Genomic DNA, 12,778 nt, shown 5'->3' with positions numbered 1-12,778 from the left:
CTGTCACACACCTGGGGCAGCCTAAGTTGGGGGCAGGTTCAGGCTGCTGTATTAGGGACTTCACCCAGTGGCTAGTCCCAGGCTGTAGCCTCAGGGCAGAGAGAAGTGAAAGGTTAGTAGGGGTCTGGTCAGGGTGATCTTAGCTCTCCAGAGGCTGAGGCAGGAGGATCAGGAATTCAAGGCCGGCTTTGGTTGCATAGCAAGCTGGAAGGTGCAGAATATGAGTAAGTATATTTATCCCAGAGTTCTATGGGACCTCCCTAAGGAGCTCCTGACCCACTGCCTGAAGGTGATATGTTTCTGTGTTTCTGGCTGACCTAAGTGTCCTGATCACTTAGCAAGTTCCCTGTATTCTCACCTCCTTCATCCATGATGCCTCACCATCCTGCCACTCAAGTGCTGGAAACCAGTGTCATCATCATCATCATCTATATTTTGTTTTTGTTTTGTTTTGTTTTGTTTTTTTTGAGGAAGGGTTTCTCTGTGTAATCTGGTTGTCCTGAAACTAGATTTGTAGACCATGCTGGCCTCAAACTCCATCTGTCTCTGCCCCCAACCTTGGTCACTTCTCTTCCTTCAGAACCGAAAAGACTGGCCACTAGAGGGCAGTATGGCTCGGTCTTTGTCCCGCAGAGCCGGTTCTTGTGTTTTGGGATGGAGGAGCCACATCCCAAATATTGGGGCCTGCCAGGGAGGCACAGACTTAGTTCTGAACCTCCAATCCTATTCAAGGCCTGGGCACCAGGTCTGTTCCCCACCTCCCCCGGCCCCAAGCATCATAGGCGCAATGGTACCTGCCTGTGATTGACTGAGCTAAGTGGATGGAAAGCTTAGCCTGCAAATGTTGACAGTGTGCAAAAACTAACAGCTACAGCTTCTAAGCGTCTCCCCCTGCTGGCAAGCCCTGAGTCAGCTCACCTACAGAGACTCCCCCTGAGACAGGCCTAGCCACACATACACCCTTTGCTGAGGTTCTGAGTTGTTGAGTAGTAAAGACCTCCTTCCACCACAGTCCACTTGGCCCCAGCTTTTCTTCACATGTGTCCAAGTGTCTGTCCTTTCCTGTCAGGTCAACTCTCGATACCAGGACATAGCAACGTATCAATTTGGAAACCAGACTAAACTACAAAAAACCTGCCTCCCCCACCCCCAGCCCCCAAATTATTTGCTCATTCATAGCTACAGGCTCTAGTTGCTTCCATGCAACTAGGGTGTAATGTTATTCTGCCTGTTCTGCAAAACGGACACCACTTACGCGGAAGAGAGCAAGTCTTTGGAATAACAAAGATGGCTTGGGTCTGTGTCTGGACAACTGGAGAGATTGAGGTGGGATCCCCTGAGCTAGGGCAGCCTGGGCTGGGAGTCCATGTGAGAGAGGCCATGTTGTCCAGCCTCTGGTGTGTCCAGCCTGTTGGATTCCAACTATGACTTCCGGGGATGTTCTGGAGGCCATGGGCAGATAAAAGAGAGGCCTGGGAGTTGGGCTGCCTTGGTATGCAGAGGGAGTGGAAACTGACAAGACAAACAGATCTAGAAAGGAGAGTGGCAACAGGTGGAGAGACAGAAGTAACCAACAAGAGGACAGAGAGGGACATCAGAGTGTGGCTGAGTGGACAAAACGGGAAGAAATCCTGGGGTGCAGATAGGTGTTAGACCACCTACCTCCCCCCCCCATGTGACTGCAGTCTAGCATCCCCAGAAACCCAGACCTGTGGCTGGAAGAGTGGAAGGCAGAACTGCGTTTCCTTTTGGCAAACTGCAACAGAGACATGGAGCTGAGGAGCTGGCTGTGGATAGCTCCAGCATGGAGGGAGGTGGAGGATGATGGGGCAGAGGATTTCAAGGTAGATGCCAGCCTGGGAGACATAATGAGACCAGGTCTCAAGGTAAACAAGGGACAGGCCTGATGGCGCACACCTGCAACCCTAGCACTAAGACCACGGGGCAGTGGTGGAGCAAGCTTTAATCCCAGCACTCAGGAGGCAGAGGCAGGTGGATCACTATGAGTTCGAGGCCAGCCTGGTCTACAGAGTGAGTTCCAGGACAGCCAGGGCTACACAGAGAAACCCTGTTTCAAAAACAAACAAACAAACAAAAAACCAAAGAAACAAACCAACAAAAACCAGGCCTGCTCTGGCTTTGGCAAGCTGACCATCTTGGCACCAGCCCAGCCCAAGTCAGCACTTCAAGTTGGTCCATCCCAATGTCTGCTCCATCTATGAGCTGATGGAGCACATGGAGGAGCTGGTCCTGCAGAACCAGATTGCCATCAAAGATGAAAACCTGAAGCATGGTTGTGATTGAAGATGGCTGTGGTGCCCAGTACCTGCTTCAGAGCAGCTCCAAGGAGCCTGAGACCACCTGCGGCATGGAGCCCCTGAAGGGAGACAGTGGAGGAGCCTGTCAGCATCCAAAGCAGGAAGGTGTGGTTCCAATCCCATGCCAGGAAGCCCTGACTAACCGCACTACCACTCCGAGTCTAGGCAACAGCAGGATATCCAATAAGAGTCTCGGGGATGGTCCAGTGTTCATGGTGCTTCAGAACCCAGGAACCTTGAACCAGACCAATGGCTTATTCCAATGAATATTTGAATTTAGGCTGTCTGAGGAGGACAAACAAGTGTGTGTGTGTGTGTGTGTGTGTGTGTGTGTGTGTGTGTGTGTGTGTGTGTGAGAGAGAGAGAGAGAGAGAGAGAGAGAGAGAGACCACTGCGGTTTGCAATGTCACTTTAACAAGCAAGTATCTGAAGGAGAAGTGGGAAAGATGGAGAAACTTCGGTGAGTGGTGGAGAGAGGTGAACTAGAGAAGCCACTGTGGTATAGGGCTGGAAGGTTACAGTGAATGGGGGGGACATATGGATGCCGAGCAGAGCCAGCAGGGTGGTGTGCTAGCCCAGAGCTAGCACAGGCTCTGCCCACGAATGCACTGCTCAGCCATATACTGCTACCTGAAATCATGTTGCTGTCTATGAATCATGTTGCTGCAGCAGACCACGTCGAGACTGAGAGACATGGAAGGCCTCTGTGACAACCTCCAAAAAAGAAACAGTCTAGAACAGTCTAGGAAGCCCTTGAAGGGAATGCTTAAAAACTGTGATAGGGTCTGGGTAGGGATGGTTCATGCCTTTAGTTCCAGCACTTGGGAGGCAGAGGCAGGCAGATTTCTGAGTTCCAGGTCATCCTGGTCTACAGAGTGAGTTGCAGGACAGCCAAGACTACACAGAGAAACCCTGTTCTGAAAAACAATCCAAACCAAACCTGTGTTAAGGGTGCCTAAGTGTATCTCTTCACCATTGATGGCTTCTGGTGGGGGTGAGCATGGGGAAGGACTCAGTTATCTTTAAAGGTCTGGCTGGCCACTGAGTTTAAACATGCTCCAGGGAGCATATGGGCAGCAGAAAGTGGACTTCATGTTTCTTCTTCTTCTTCTTCTTCTTCTTCTTCTTCTTCTTCTTCTTCTTCTTCTTCTTCATCTTCTTCTTCTTCCTCCTCCTCCTCCTTCTCCTCCTCCTCTTCTTCCTCTTCCTTTTCTTCTTCCTCTTCCTCATCTTCTTCCTCTTCCTTCTCTTCTTCATCTTCCTCCTCTTCTTCCTCCTTTTCTTCTTCCTCCTCTTCCTCCTGCTTCTCTTCTTCCTCCTCTTCTTCTTCCTCATCTTCCTGCTCCTCCTCCTCATCTTCTGTTAGAGGGGAGGTCACCAGGGTGGGGGGTGAACCTGGGCAGACTGGAAATAAGTGAGTTTGGTGGGGTCCATATAGGAAATTTCCAAATAATCAATACAAATATTATGTTTATAAAAATAGGTTAAGGGAAAAAAAAAAAAGCCGGGCAGTAGTGGCGCACGCCTTTAATCCCAGCACTTGGGAGGCAGAGGCAAGCGGATTTCTGAGTTTGAGGCCAGCCTGGTCTACGGAGTGAGTTCCAGGACAGCCAGGGCTACACAGAGAAACCTGGCCCGAAAAAACAAACAAACAAACAAAAATAGGTTAAGGCAGGAGGACCACTTCAAGTTCAGAGCCAACCTGGTCTACTCAGCAAGTTTCAAACAGCCTAGACTGCACAGCGAGTTCTAACACAGTCTGCAGTTTCAGCATGGATATGAAATTCTTCAGCGGATTAATCCACTGGGAACTTAATAGCGGGGTGGGCTATCGGGACAGCCTGGACAGAGGAAGCAGGTTACTAGGTCACTGAAGACAGGCCTTCAAAGGACATCTTAGCCTTGGTCTCTTCCCATCTTGCATTGCTTCAGGGACACCGAGGAGGGGAAGAGAGTAGCCTTGTCTGGGTCATGTACTCCTGCAAGATGCCCTGTCTCACCTCAGACCCAAAGCAATAGAAAGCAGAACCAGGAAACAGAGTGAAAACAAAGGCCAAGCTCAGGACTGGGACATCTCTAGAATTTGTTTTTCTGTCTCTTGCTATATATCTCAAGCCGGCTTTGAGGCTTTGAACTTGAGTTCCTGTCTCAGCTTCCAGAGTTCTGGGATTGGCCCACTTCTGCTTTGGAATTTAGCTTTAAAACTAACTCATGCAGATAGGCAGGGTGCTGCACGTCAGCACTCGGCATCTCGGGAGGTGGATGCAGGAGCATCAGAAGTTCAGGGCCATCCTCTGCAAAATAGGAAATTTTAAGTAAGCCTGGGCAACATGGCACCGAGACAAGAAAAAAGATGGCCTGATGGATGGGGAGGGAGGGAGGGAGGGAGGGAGGGAGGGAGGGAGGGAGGGAGGGAGGGAGGGAGGGAGGGAGGGTGGGTGAGTAGGAGGGATAGTGGGAGGGAAAAGCTCAAATAGCCAGGAGGCACAGGGAGACCTCACGTGCATAGGCTGCAGTTAGTAAATATGACCACTAGGAGGCACTGGTAGCAAGCAACTTCTAAGGGACGGGCGCTGTTGGAGCCAGGGACACAATGAACCTCAATTAAACTCACACGTCCTTTGGAGCTCCCCTAAATTCTGTGGAAGAAATTAATCAGGTTAACTTTAACGACAGGTGTTCCATGGCAGTGCCGACAGGAGGATTTGGGACTCAGAAAAGCGCGGAGGCGGGGCCTGTGAGAAAGAAGCCAGGAGGCGTGGATGCCACCAGTAGAGAGAAATGTGACCAGAGCAGAGTGAGAGAGAAAATAAATTACTTTCAAAATATTTTTAAAATATTTATTTGGGGGCTAGAGAGATGGTTCAGACATTAAGAATCCTGGCTTCTAGAGCCGGGCGTGGTGGCGCACGCCTTTAATCCCAGCACTCAGGAGGCAGAGGCAGGCGGATTTCTGAGTTTGAGGCCAGCCTGGTCTACAGAGTGAGTTCCAGGACAGCCAGGGCTACACAGAGAAACCCTGTCTTGAAAACAACAACAACAACAACAACAACAACAACAACAAAAGACAGATCTCCTGACTGAGAACAAAACAAAGAAAGAATGAAAGACTTATTAATGGGAAAATTACCAAAACTTGACTTTTTGGAAAAAAAAAAAAAACAAAAAAAAAAAAAAAACAACCCTATTTGGGAGAGGACACACGTGGAGATCAGAGGGTGACCTGAAGAGGAGCTTTCTCCTCCCACCGTGTGCAGCCTCAGGATGGAACTGTTTGTCACACTCAATGGCAGGTGCCACTGGGCCAACTCAACAGCTGGGGAAATGGATTTTTATCAAAGTGGGGGTGAGACGATTTTGGAGGAAAGGGGAACAGGGAACAGGGTGGGCGGAGACTGGAAGAGGACTCTGAGAAATCTCATCATTTGTCTGCCCTGTGGGAAGCAAACGGGGGTGGGGTGGGGGGACACGGAGAGTCCCCAGGAAGGCATGTGCCACAGTGAGAGAGGGTGACGACCCTCAGGGTCAGCACACCACCGGCATGAGATGCAGAGCTTCTCATGGGTGGGGCGCTCGGCCCCTTCCCACTGTGACAGCGTTCATCCTGTGTCCACACCTTGTCCCTTCCAGAAACCTCCTCGCCCTCGGAAGCAGGCAGTGCTATCCATCTTCAGGCATGTAAGCTCAGTGAGGCTACGGGGCTTCTCAAGACACCGTGCAGGGGGCGGGGGGTTGCCTGCGTGTGTGGCAGACACACGGGTACTCACAGAGGCGAGAACGGTGGAGTTGTGGGCTGCCATGCGGGTGCTGGGAATTGAACCTGGGCCCTCTGCTCTTAGCTTCTGAGCCATCTTTCCAATGCCACTCCTCCTTGGGTCGGGGGCGTGGGGCATTTTTAAGACGGGGTTTCTTTGTGTAGCTGTCCTGGAACTCACTCTGTAGACCAGGCTGGCCTCGAACTCAGAGATCCGCCTGCCTCTGCTCACTCATATTAAAGGTGCACAGCCGCCAGGCCTGGTGGCGCACGCCTTTAATCCCAGCACTCGGGAGGCAGAGGCAGAGGCAGGCGGATTTCTGAGTTCAAACCCAAGCCTGGTCTACAGAGTGAGTTCCAGGACAGCCAGGGCTACACAGAGAAACCCTGTCTCCAAAAAAAAAAAAAAAAAAAAGGTGTGCAGCCCTTTCTGAGAGACTGCCTTACTACATAGCCATAGCTAGCCTCAGACTCCCTGCGTAGACCAGGCTGGTCTCTTATTCCTGCATGAAGTGCACATGTGAAGGATCTGAGGAGCAGCCTTTGGGGCTTGTTCTGGTCTTCCATCATGTGGGTCCCAGAGACTGAATTCAAGTCCTCAGGATTAGCAGCCAGTGCCTTCAGCAGCTGTCTCTCTTTTTTGTTTTTATCTTGAGAAAGGACCAGGCTATGGCACCCATCCTGGAACTCAATCTTGCTGCCTCTGCCCCAAATGCCAGGGCTGCAGAACACTACCCTCTGCTTAGCTTCTTGTACATAGTGTTTCTCTGTGTAGCTCTGGAGCTCGCTATGTAGACCAGGCTGGTCTTGAACTCAGAGATCTGCTTGCCTCTGCCTCTTGAGTGCTGGGATCAAAGGGGTGTGCCACCACTGCCTGGCTCTCAGTTTAGGCTTTTAACCACAGAGGCACGCAGCTTCCTGGTGCTTTTTGCTGTGACCTCACACGTACATAATTGCACTGCCTTTTCATGGGATCATCTCCCAGAACTGTTAGCAGTCACCAACACCTTAGTAAGAATTAGACAGGGGCTGGAGAGACGGCTCAGCGGTTAAGAGCACTGACTGCTCGTCCAGAGGACCTGAGTTCAATTCCCAGCAACCACATGGTGGCTCACAACCATCTGTAATGGGATGCCCTCTTCTGGGGTGTCTGAAGACAGCTACAGTGTACTCACATACATAAAATAACTCTTAAAAAAAAAAAGATTTAGCCAATCTCCTGAAACTAAAAACAACCCAGTGACGGGGTACCGTGGTGAAGCCCCAGGGCCACCATGTCCCAGCTTTTTAGCAAATGGCACTGGTGATCTGGGCCTCTGATTCTTCATCTGTGATGTATTCTATAGACAACTGCAGATCTGACACAGTGAACATCCAAAGCTTGAACTGGGGTTTGTCACCTCCACAACCATGAGGAACCAAAAACAGGTTCTGTGAAAGGGAAGTGGAGGGTTCTGCGGCTCATACAGTGTTCCGGGACAAGAGGCCAGGTAATGGGGACCGTTCGACACCCACCATCCCCCACTCAATCCTTTGCTCTGAGGGAGGCAGCGGCAGCTGTGAAGCCCATCTGTGTGGAGACAGCTAGGCCCCCAGCAGGGCTGGCTACCCAGGACGAGCCAGACGTTAGCCATCTTCCCTTACTGCTCTGTGGCTCGGATCCCCAGGATGGAGCCCTTGTCCAAGAGGGCAGTGGGCAGCACGTGGGGTGGGCAGTCTCACTAAGATGGGTGAGTTGTTTTCCTAGACACCGGAACTTTGGGGTCAGAGCGTCAGTCACAGGGAGGCTGATGTTAGGTAGCCACTCTCCACTTCTGAGAGGTACGGTAGGCAAGGCATCTGCAATCCTTGATCGGTTGATTGCCCTGCCTGGCTCTGGGGACACTGTTCATCCTGATCAATAGTTTGTATTATCCCCAACAGAACCCTGGTATCAAGCTCTCTGCTTCCAAGTTCACACTGCAGAATGGTTGAAGCAACCTGTGTAAGTTCTGGCCTCGATGCTGCTGCTTCCAGGAAGCCCTCCCAGATATTTTTCCCTGCTGAGGATGGAACCAGGGTTTTGATTATGCTAAGTAGGTGCTCTACTGCTTGAGCCACACCCCTAGTCTCTCACTGGAGGTTTCTAGCAAGCGCTCTATTGTCCTATTGTTCTGTCTCCCCTCCCCTGGAGAAGGGGCAATAGCTCCTCCCATCCCTGGTACCTAAACCCATTGTGCACTTCTGGGCTCTTCTCTCCCACTTTAATGCTATGTTCCGCTGTTCTGTGGCCTCAGCTCATACAGTTACACCAAGCACACTCTCCATAGAGCGGACTAATGGCCTCATCGCTGTGTGATGCCCTATGGGAAGATGACAGAGGGTCACAGTGGGCCGTGCACATCCCCCGTGACCCTGAAGGCCAGGGGATCTGGCCCTGGCCTTCCCTAGGAGCTGGGACTGGGTCCATATGGGGGAGGTGGGGACAGGATGTGAGTCTCCAGGACGCCTCAGGGTCAGTAGGGTATGTTCTCAGGCTCTGTGGCCAGGAGGAATGTTTCTCCGTCTGTCAGGGCCAGCTGTGGCTTGGGGGACCAAGGACAAGGGGCTGCAGAAGGCCAGGGTAATGGGGAGAGGAAAATCCGGACACCAGAGGCAGTTACAGAACCATTAAATACAACTTAGAAACAATCTGGGCTTTGGGGGTGGAGCGCAGAGGCGGGCGCAGTCAGGGTGGGGCAGTGTGGGCCCGGTCCTGGCGGGGGCTCAGGCTGGGGTCATCTGAGGGGCTGGGCTGCGGGAAGCCCGGCTGTTTGTGCAGGCCCCGAAGCTTGGCCAGTAGCTCCTGGACGAAGTCCTACAGACAGAGTGGGATTCTGAGAACAGAGCAGGAGAGAGGCCTCCCACCCCAAGGCCTGTGTCTCTTTGGGCAACAGCTTATTCGAAGTGGGATCTGGGGCCAAACAGGGCGGGAATGGAGCCTAAGATAGGCAAGAGAAAAGGGCAGGGGCAGGTAGAAAGATTGGAGGAAGCTGAAATTACTCCCTGGGTCAATAGTTCTACTGGAGGCAGGAGGATTGCTATGAATTTACACACTGAGTACTTATCTCAAGAAAAAGGGGGAGGGGTGTGAAAAGGCAGCTCTGTGGTTGCTCTGTGGTTAAGAGCAGTGGCTGCTCTTCCAGAGGATCCGAGTTCGGTTCCCAGCAGCCACATGGCAGCTCACAACTGTCTGTAACACCAGCTCCAATGGATCTGAGCCCTCTTCTGGCCTTCATGGGCACCAGGCATGTGTGGTGCACAGGCATACATGCAGACAAAACACTTATCCACTTAAAATAAAGTCAAATAAAAAATAGAGATGGAGAGAGACAAAGACCCTGATCCGAGAGAGACACAGGCTCAGATGGAAGAGGGAGATGTTTCTCAGGCTGAGAGACAGTCCCCAGAGACCAGGTCTGAGCCAGCTCCAGGCCGACTGACAGGCGGTGACGTTTGTCCCTCTGGCATCTAGGAGCTAAGGGGAGAACCGTGAATATTTTCCCTTTTAAAGCAGGGAAGGAAGTGGGAGTGGTTGTGTTGCCCAGCTCCAGGACCTGCAGGATGGGGGCCCTCCAGAGGTATACAGGGAACCCCAGGACGGTATGGACAGTCACGGGGAGCCCCCCCCCCAACCCCCAGCCAGCCAGCAAGGGACAGGCACCATATGGGCAGAAACAGGAGCCCCGTGGGGGATGGGCTCTGAGGCAGCAGCCTGTGGATCCCAGTGACAGATGGGAAAGAGAGGGGGGAGGAGGAGGAGGAGGAGGAGGGGGAGGGGGAGGAGGAGGAGGAGGAGGAGGAGGAGACAAGGATGACAAAGAGCAGGACTGTCCCCATCCATCCTGGCTATGGCCAGCCTTCCCCTCCCCCTCCCCCAGTGAGGTGAGGGGTCCACTCCCTCTGGGAAAGACAGAAACTCACCTCTGTGGGATTTGCACAAGCCTCCAGAAGTCCCTGGGGGATGGGGGAGAGCAAAACAAAACAAAAGCCAAGACAAACAAACAAACAAAAACCAGTAAATAGATGACACCTATTCCCTCAGAGGCCCTTCCCTTTCCCAAGGGAACAAGACTTCTTGATCCGCCCAAGTGGCTTCAAGCAGGAGCTCAGAGTGACCAGCTCCAGAAGGCTAGAAGGCCAAGCCTCTGTGGTCAGGTCAGCGGGGAAGGACAGGACAGGGGCAGCCTGGGTTGGGCTCCTAGCTTTGGACAAGCTGTGTGACCCTGAGCAAACACTTCAGCCCTGCTGAGTCTCATTTTCCTTTCGGTGGTAAATGTTTTATAGCGTTTTGTGGAGGATTTAGTGTCTGGCTTAGCAAGTGTTTAATAAACATGTCAACTTGGCTTGTCCTGTTTAGGGCTCTGTGATTTGTTGGACTGGGGGAGGGACGACTCTCTCCTTTCTCTCCACCTACCTGGATTTTCCGGCATCTTTCCTCTTCACTGTCCAATTCCAATAGCTCATCGATGTTGACCTCGTCCGGCATGTCTGACTCCTACGGCCAGGGAGAGTGGACTGGTCAGAGTCCATGTCTCCCTGTACCCACTCCACAGCCTTTTGTCAAGGGCTCTGGAGGCACTTCACCAACCCCAGGCCCAGCTGGCCGGGCCTGCAGCGATAGATGATGTGGCAGGCAGGGACAGCACCACCGAGTCAGACATCTGGGTGGGGTGTGGGGGTGAGGGGGGTGACAGATGGGTGGAAGGAGGCCCAGGCCTTGGTACCAGCCCGATCAATCGATGCCTGCACCCTTGGTTCAGCCCCGGGGGCCTTGGGGCTGGCACAGGGCTCTCTCCTTGGCTGCAGTCCCTACTCAGCAAAGCAGGCCCAGTCGAGTCTGGGAATGTCAGATTCTAGGATTTGGGGAGGGATTGGCTTCTGCCCTTTCAAGGGAAAGTCTTAGCAGTGGTGTGGGGGAGGGGAGACTGCTGGGGCGGGCCCCTTCCCCTGGGGACAAGAAGGGTTTTGGGGCTTATGGCCAGCCAGACCTCCCTGGGCCACATCACAGGCTGCTCAGTCAGAGAAGTGACCACCTAGGCCCACCATGGCCGGCTAACAGGAATCATCTCTGAGGGGAGGCTAAGGCCTCGTGGTGGTGATACAAAGGATATCTGAACATGTTGTGGACAAGATCCAGCTGTCCTGGGCCAGAGACCACTGGACCTAAGCTTCTACTTTGCCAGCTCTGCTGCCCAGCTGGGCAATGAGGGTGCTGTCCTGTGTGGGAGAAGGGATCTCTGGCATCTAAGTGTGCTGGGCCCGAGACTGAGGGGCCTACTTGCCTTGAGAGAGTGTAGCCAGTGTGGCTGCCTCTCTAGTGTGGCTGTCCCAGGTCAGACATGGCAAGCTGTAGGGACTATCTTTATTTATCTTTTTTTTTCTTTTTCTTTTTTTTAAGATAGGGTCTTTCTGTGTATCCCTGGATGACTTGGAACCCACTCTGTAGAACTGGCTGGCCTCGAACTCACAGAGATCTCTCTGCCTCTGCCTCCTCAATGCTGAGTCTAAAAGGTGTGAGGTGCACCATGCCAGGTTTGTTTTAGACTTTTCAGACAGGGTCTCCTTATCCAAGGTCGTCCTTGAACCCCTAACCCTCCAGCCTTCACCTCTCAAGTGCTGAGGTCACAAGCGTTAGCGGCCCTGCCTACCTTGGTTTCTAGTGTTCTGTGTTCCTGGGACACTTTTACCAGTTCCGTGTGTAATTTCCACAGACGTGTGTGTGTGTGTGTGTGTGTGTGTGCATGCGTGCGTGCGCGCGTGCACATGCACACAGAACTTTAACATCTGCCACTCTGTTTGTAGACAGCCATACTTTTCTTTTTTGGCAGCAGATAATGGCCCATGTAACTTGAGTCACTCTGTGTCCCTGGATAGCTATTGGAGCTTGGAGCACCCCAGCTGGAACTGATGTGTATCTGTGCCCAGCTGTATCTCTTCACTTGGCGCCCAGGGGGGTTGTGTTGTGCGTGCATGTCAGTATTCCATGGCAGGCCATGTTGTCCCTTAACTTAATCCACTTGTGTTCCTGTGAGTTTGTGTGTGGCTCACTTTGGTGCTATGTCTGAGTGGCTGTGACTTCCGTCATCTGTGAAAATTGTTGTTTCCTCTGCTGAGAGTCTCTGCTGTCCTATCTCCCTTGTCACCCATGTCTATGTTTGGCTTAAGGACATCCCCTGTCCCTATCCGTTCTCTCAATATGTTGGCTCTGCCCGCCACCCCCCATCTCATCCCCAGCCCTTCCCAGTTGTCTGGGTTGATTGGACGCACACATGTCTGGGGATCCTGGGTGCATGTCTGAGTGTCCGCGAGCTGGATGCCTCTAAGCACCGAGACCAGCGCCTCGGGCCATGAATCCTAGCAAAGGCCGCAGTCGGTGCACCAGCGAGCAAGTACTAGGGTCACCGAGGTCGCAGGGTTGCAGGGTCTTAGGCTACCTCCGTCCCTCAGCCCCGGCCCCTCTGAGTCTCACCCTGCCGCGGTACAGCTCCTCCAAGCATCCGTCGATCCACTTCTCCACGTCCAGCCGTCGCTGCAGCTCCCGTCGGTCGTACTTGACCGTGACTCGCGCGTGCCGCTTCTGCAGCCCGCTGGGGCTGCCCCCCGGGCCGCGGGCCCGCGACGGGGACTGCAGCTTGCTCAGCACGCGCTTGCCCAGCCGCTGCGCAGCCATCGTACCGTCACCCGC

The 12,778-nt window shown here is 52.9% G+C and overlaps 1 protein-coding gene across 1 annotated transcript; it reads right to left on the bottom strand.

Annotated features, from left to right (window-relative positions):
- Window positions 1-8,707: 8,707 nt before the first annotated feature.
- On the bottom strand, window positions 8,708-12,778 carry Ppp1r14a (protein phosphatase 1, regulatory inhibitor subunit 14A). The gene is made up of 4 exons (NM_026731.3): window positions 12,563-12,778; window positions 10,508-10,588; window positions 10,015-10,047; window positions 8,708-8,908 (listed from the first exon to the last, which is right to left on the bottom strand). Exons 1-4 carry the CDS (start codon window positions 12,761-12,763, stop codon window positions 8,780-8,782), a joined length of 444 nt encoding a protein of 147 aa, NP_081007.2. The 5' UTR covers window positions 12,764-12,778; the 3' UTR covers window positions 8,708-8,779.

Source organism: Mus musculus, chromosome 7 (genome assembly GCF_000001635.26).
Source record: "Mus musculus strain C57BL/6J chromosome 7, GRCm38.p6 C57BL/6J".
Classification (NCBI taxonomy): domain Eukaryota; kingdom Metazoa; phylum Chordata; class Mammalia; order Rodentia; family Muridae; genus Mus; species Mus musculus.
Note: the sequence above shows the minus strand (reverse complement) of the source record. Positions and strands in the feature narration are given on the sequence as shown.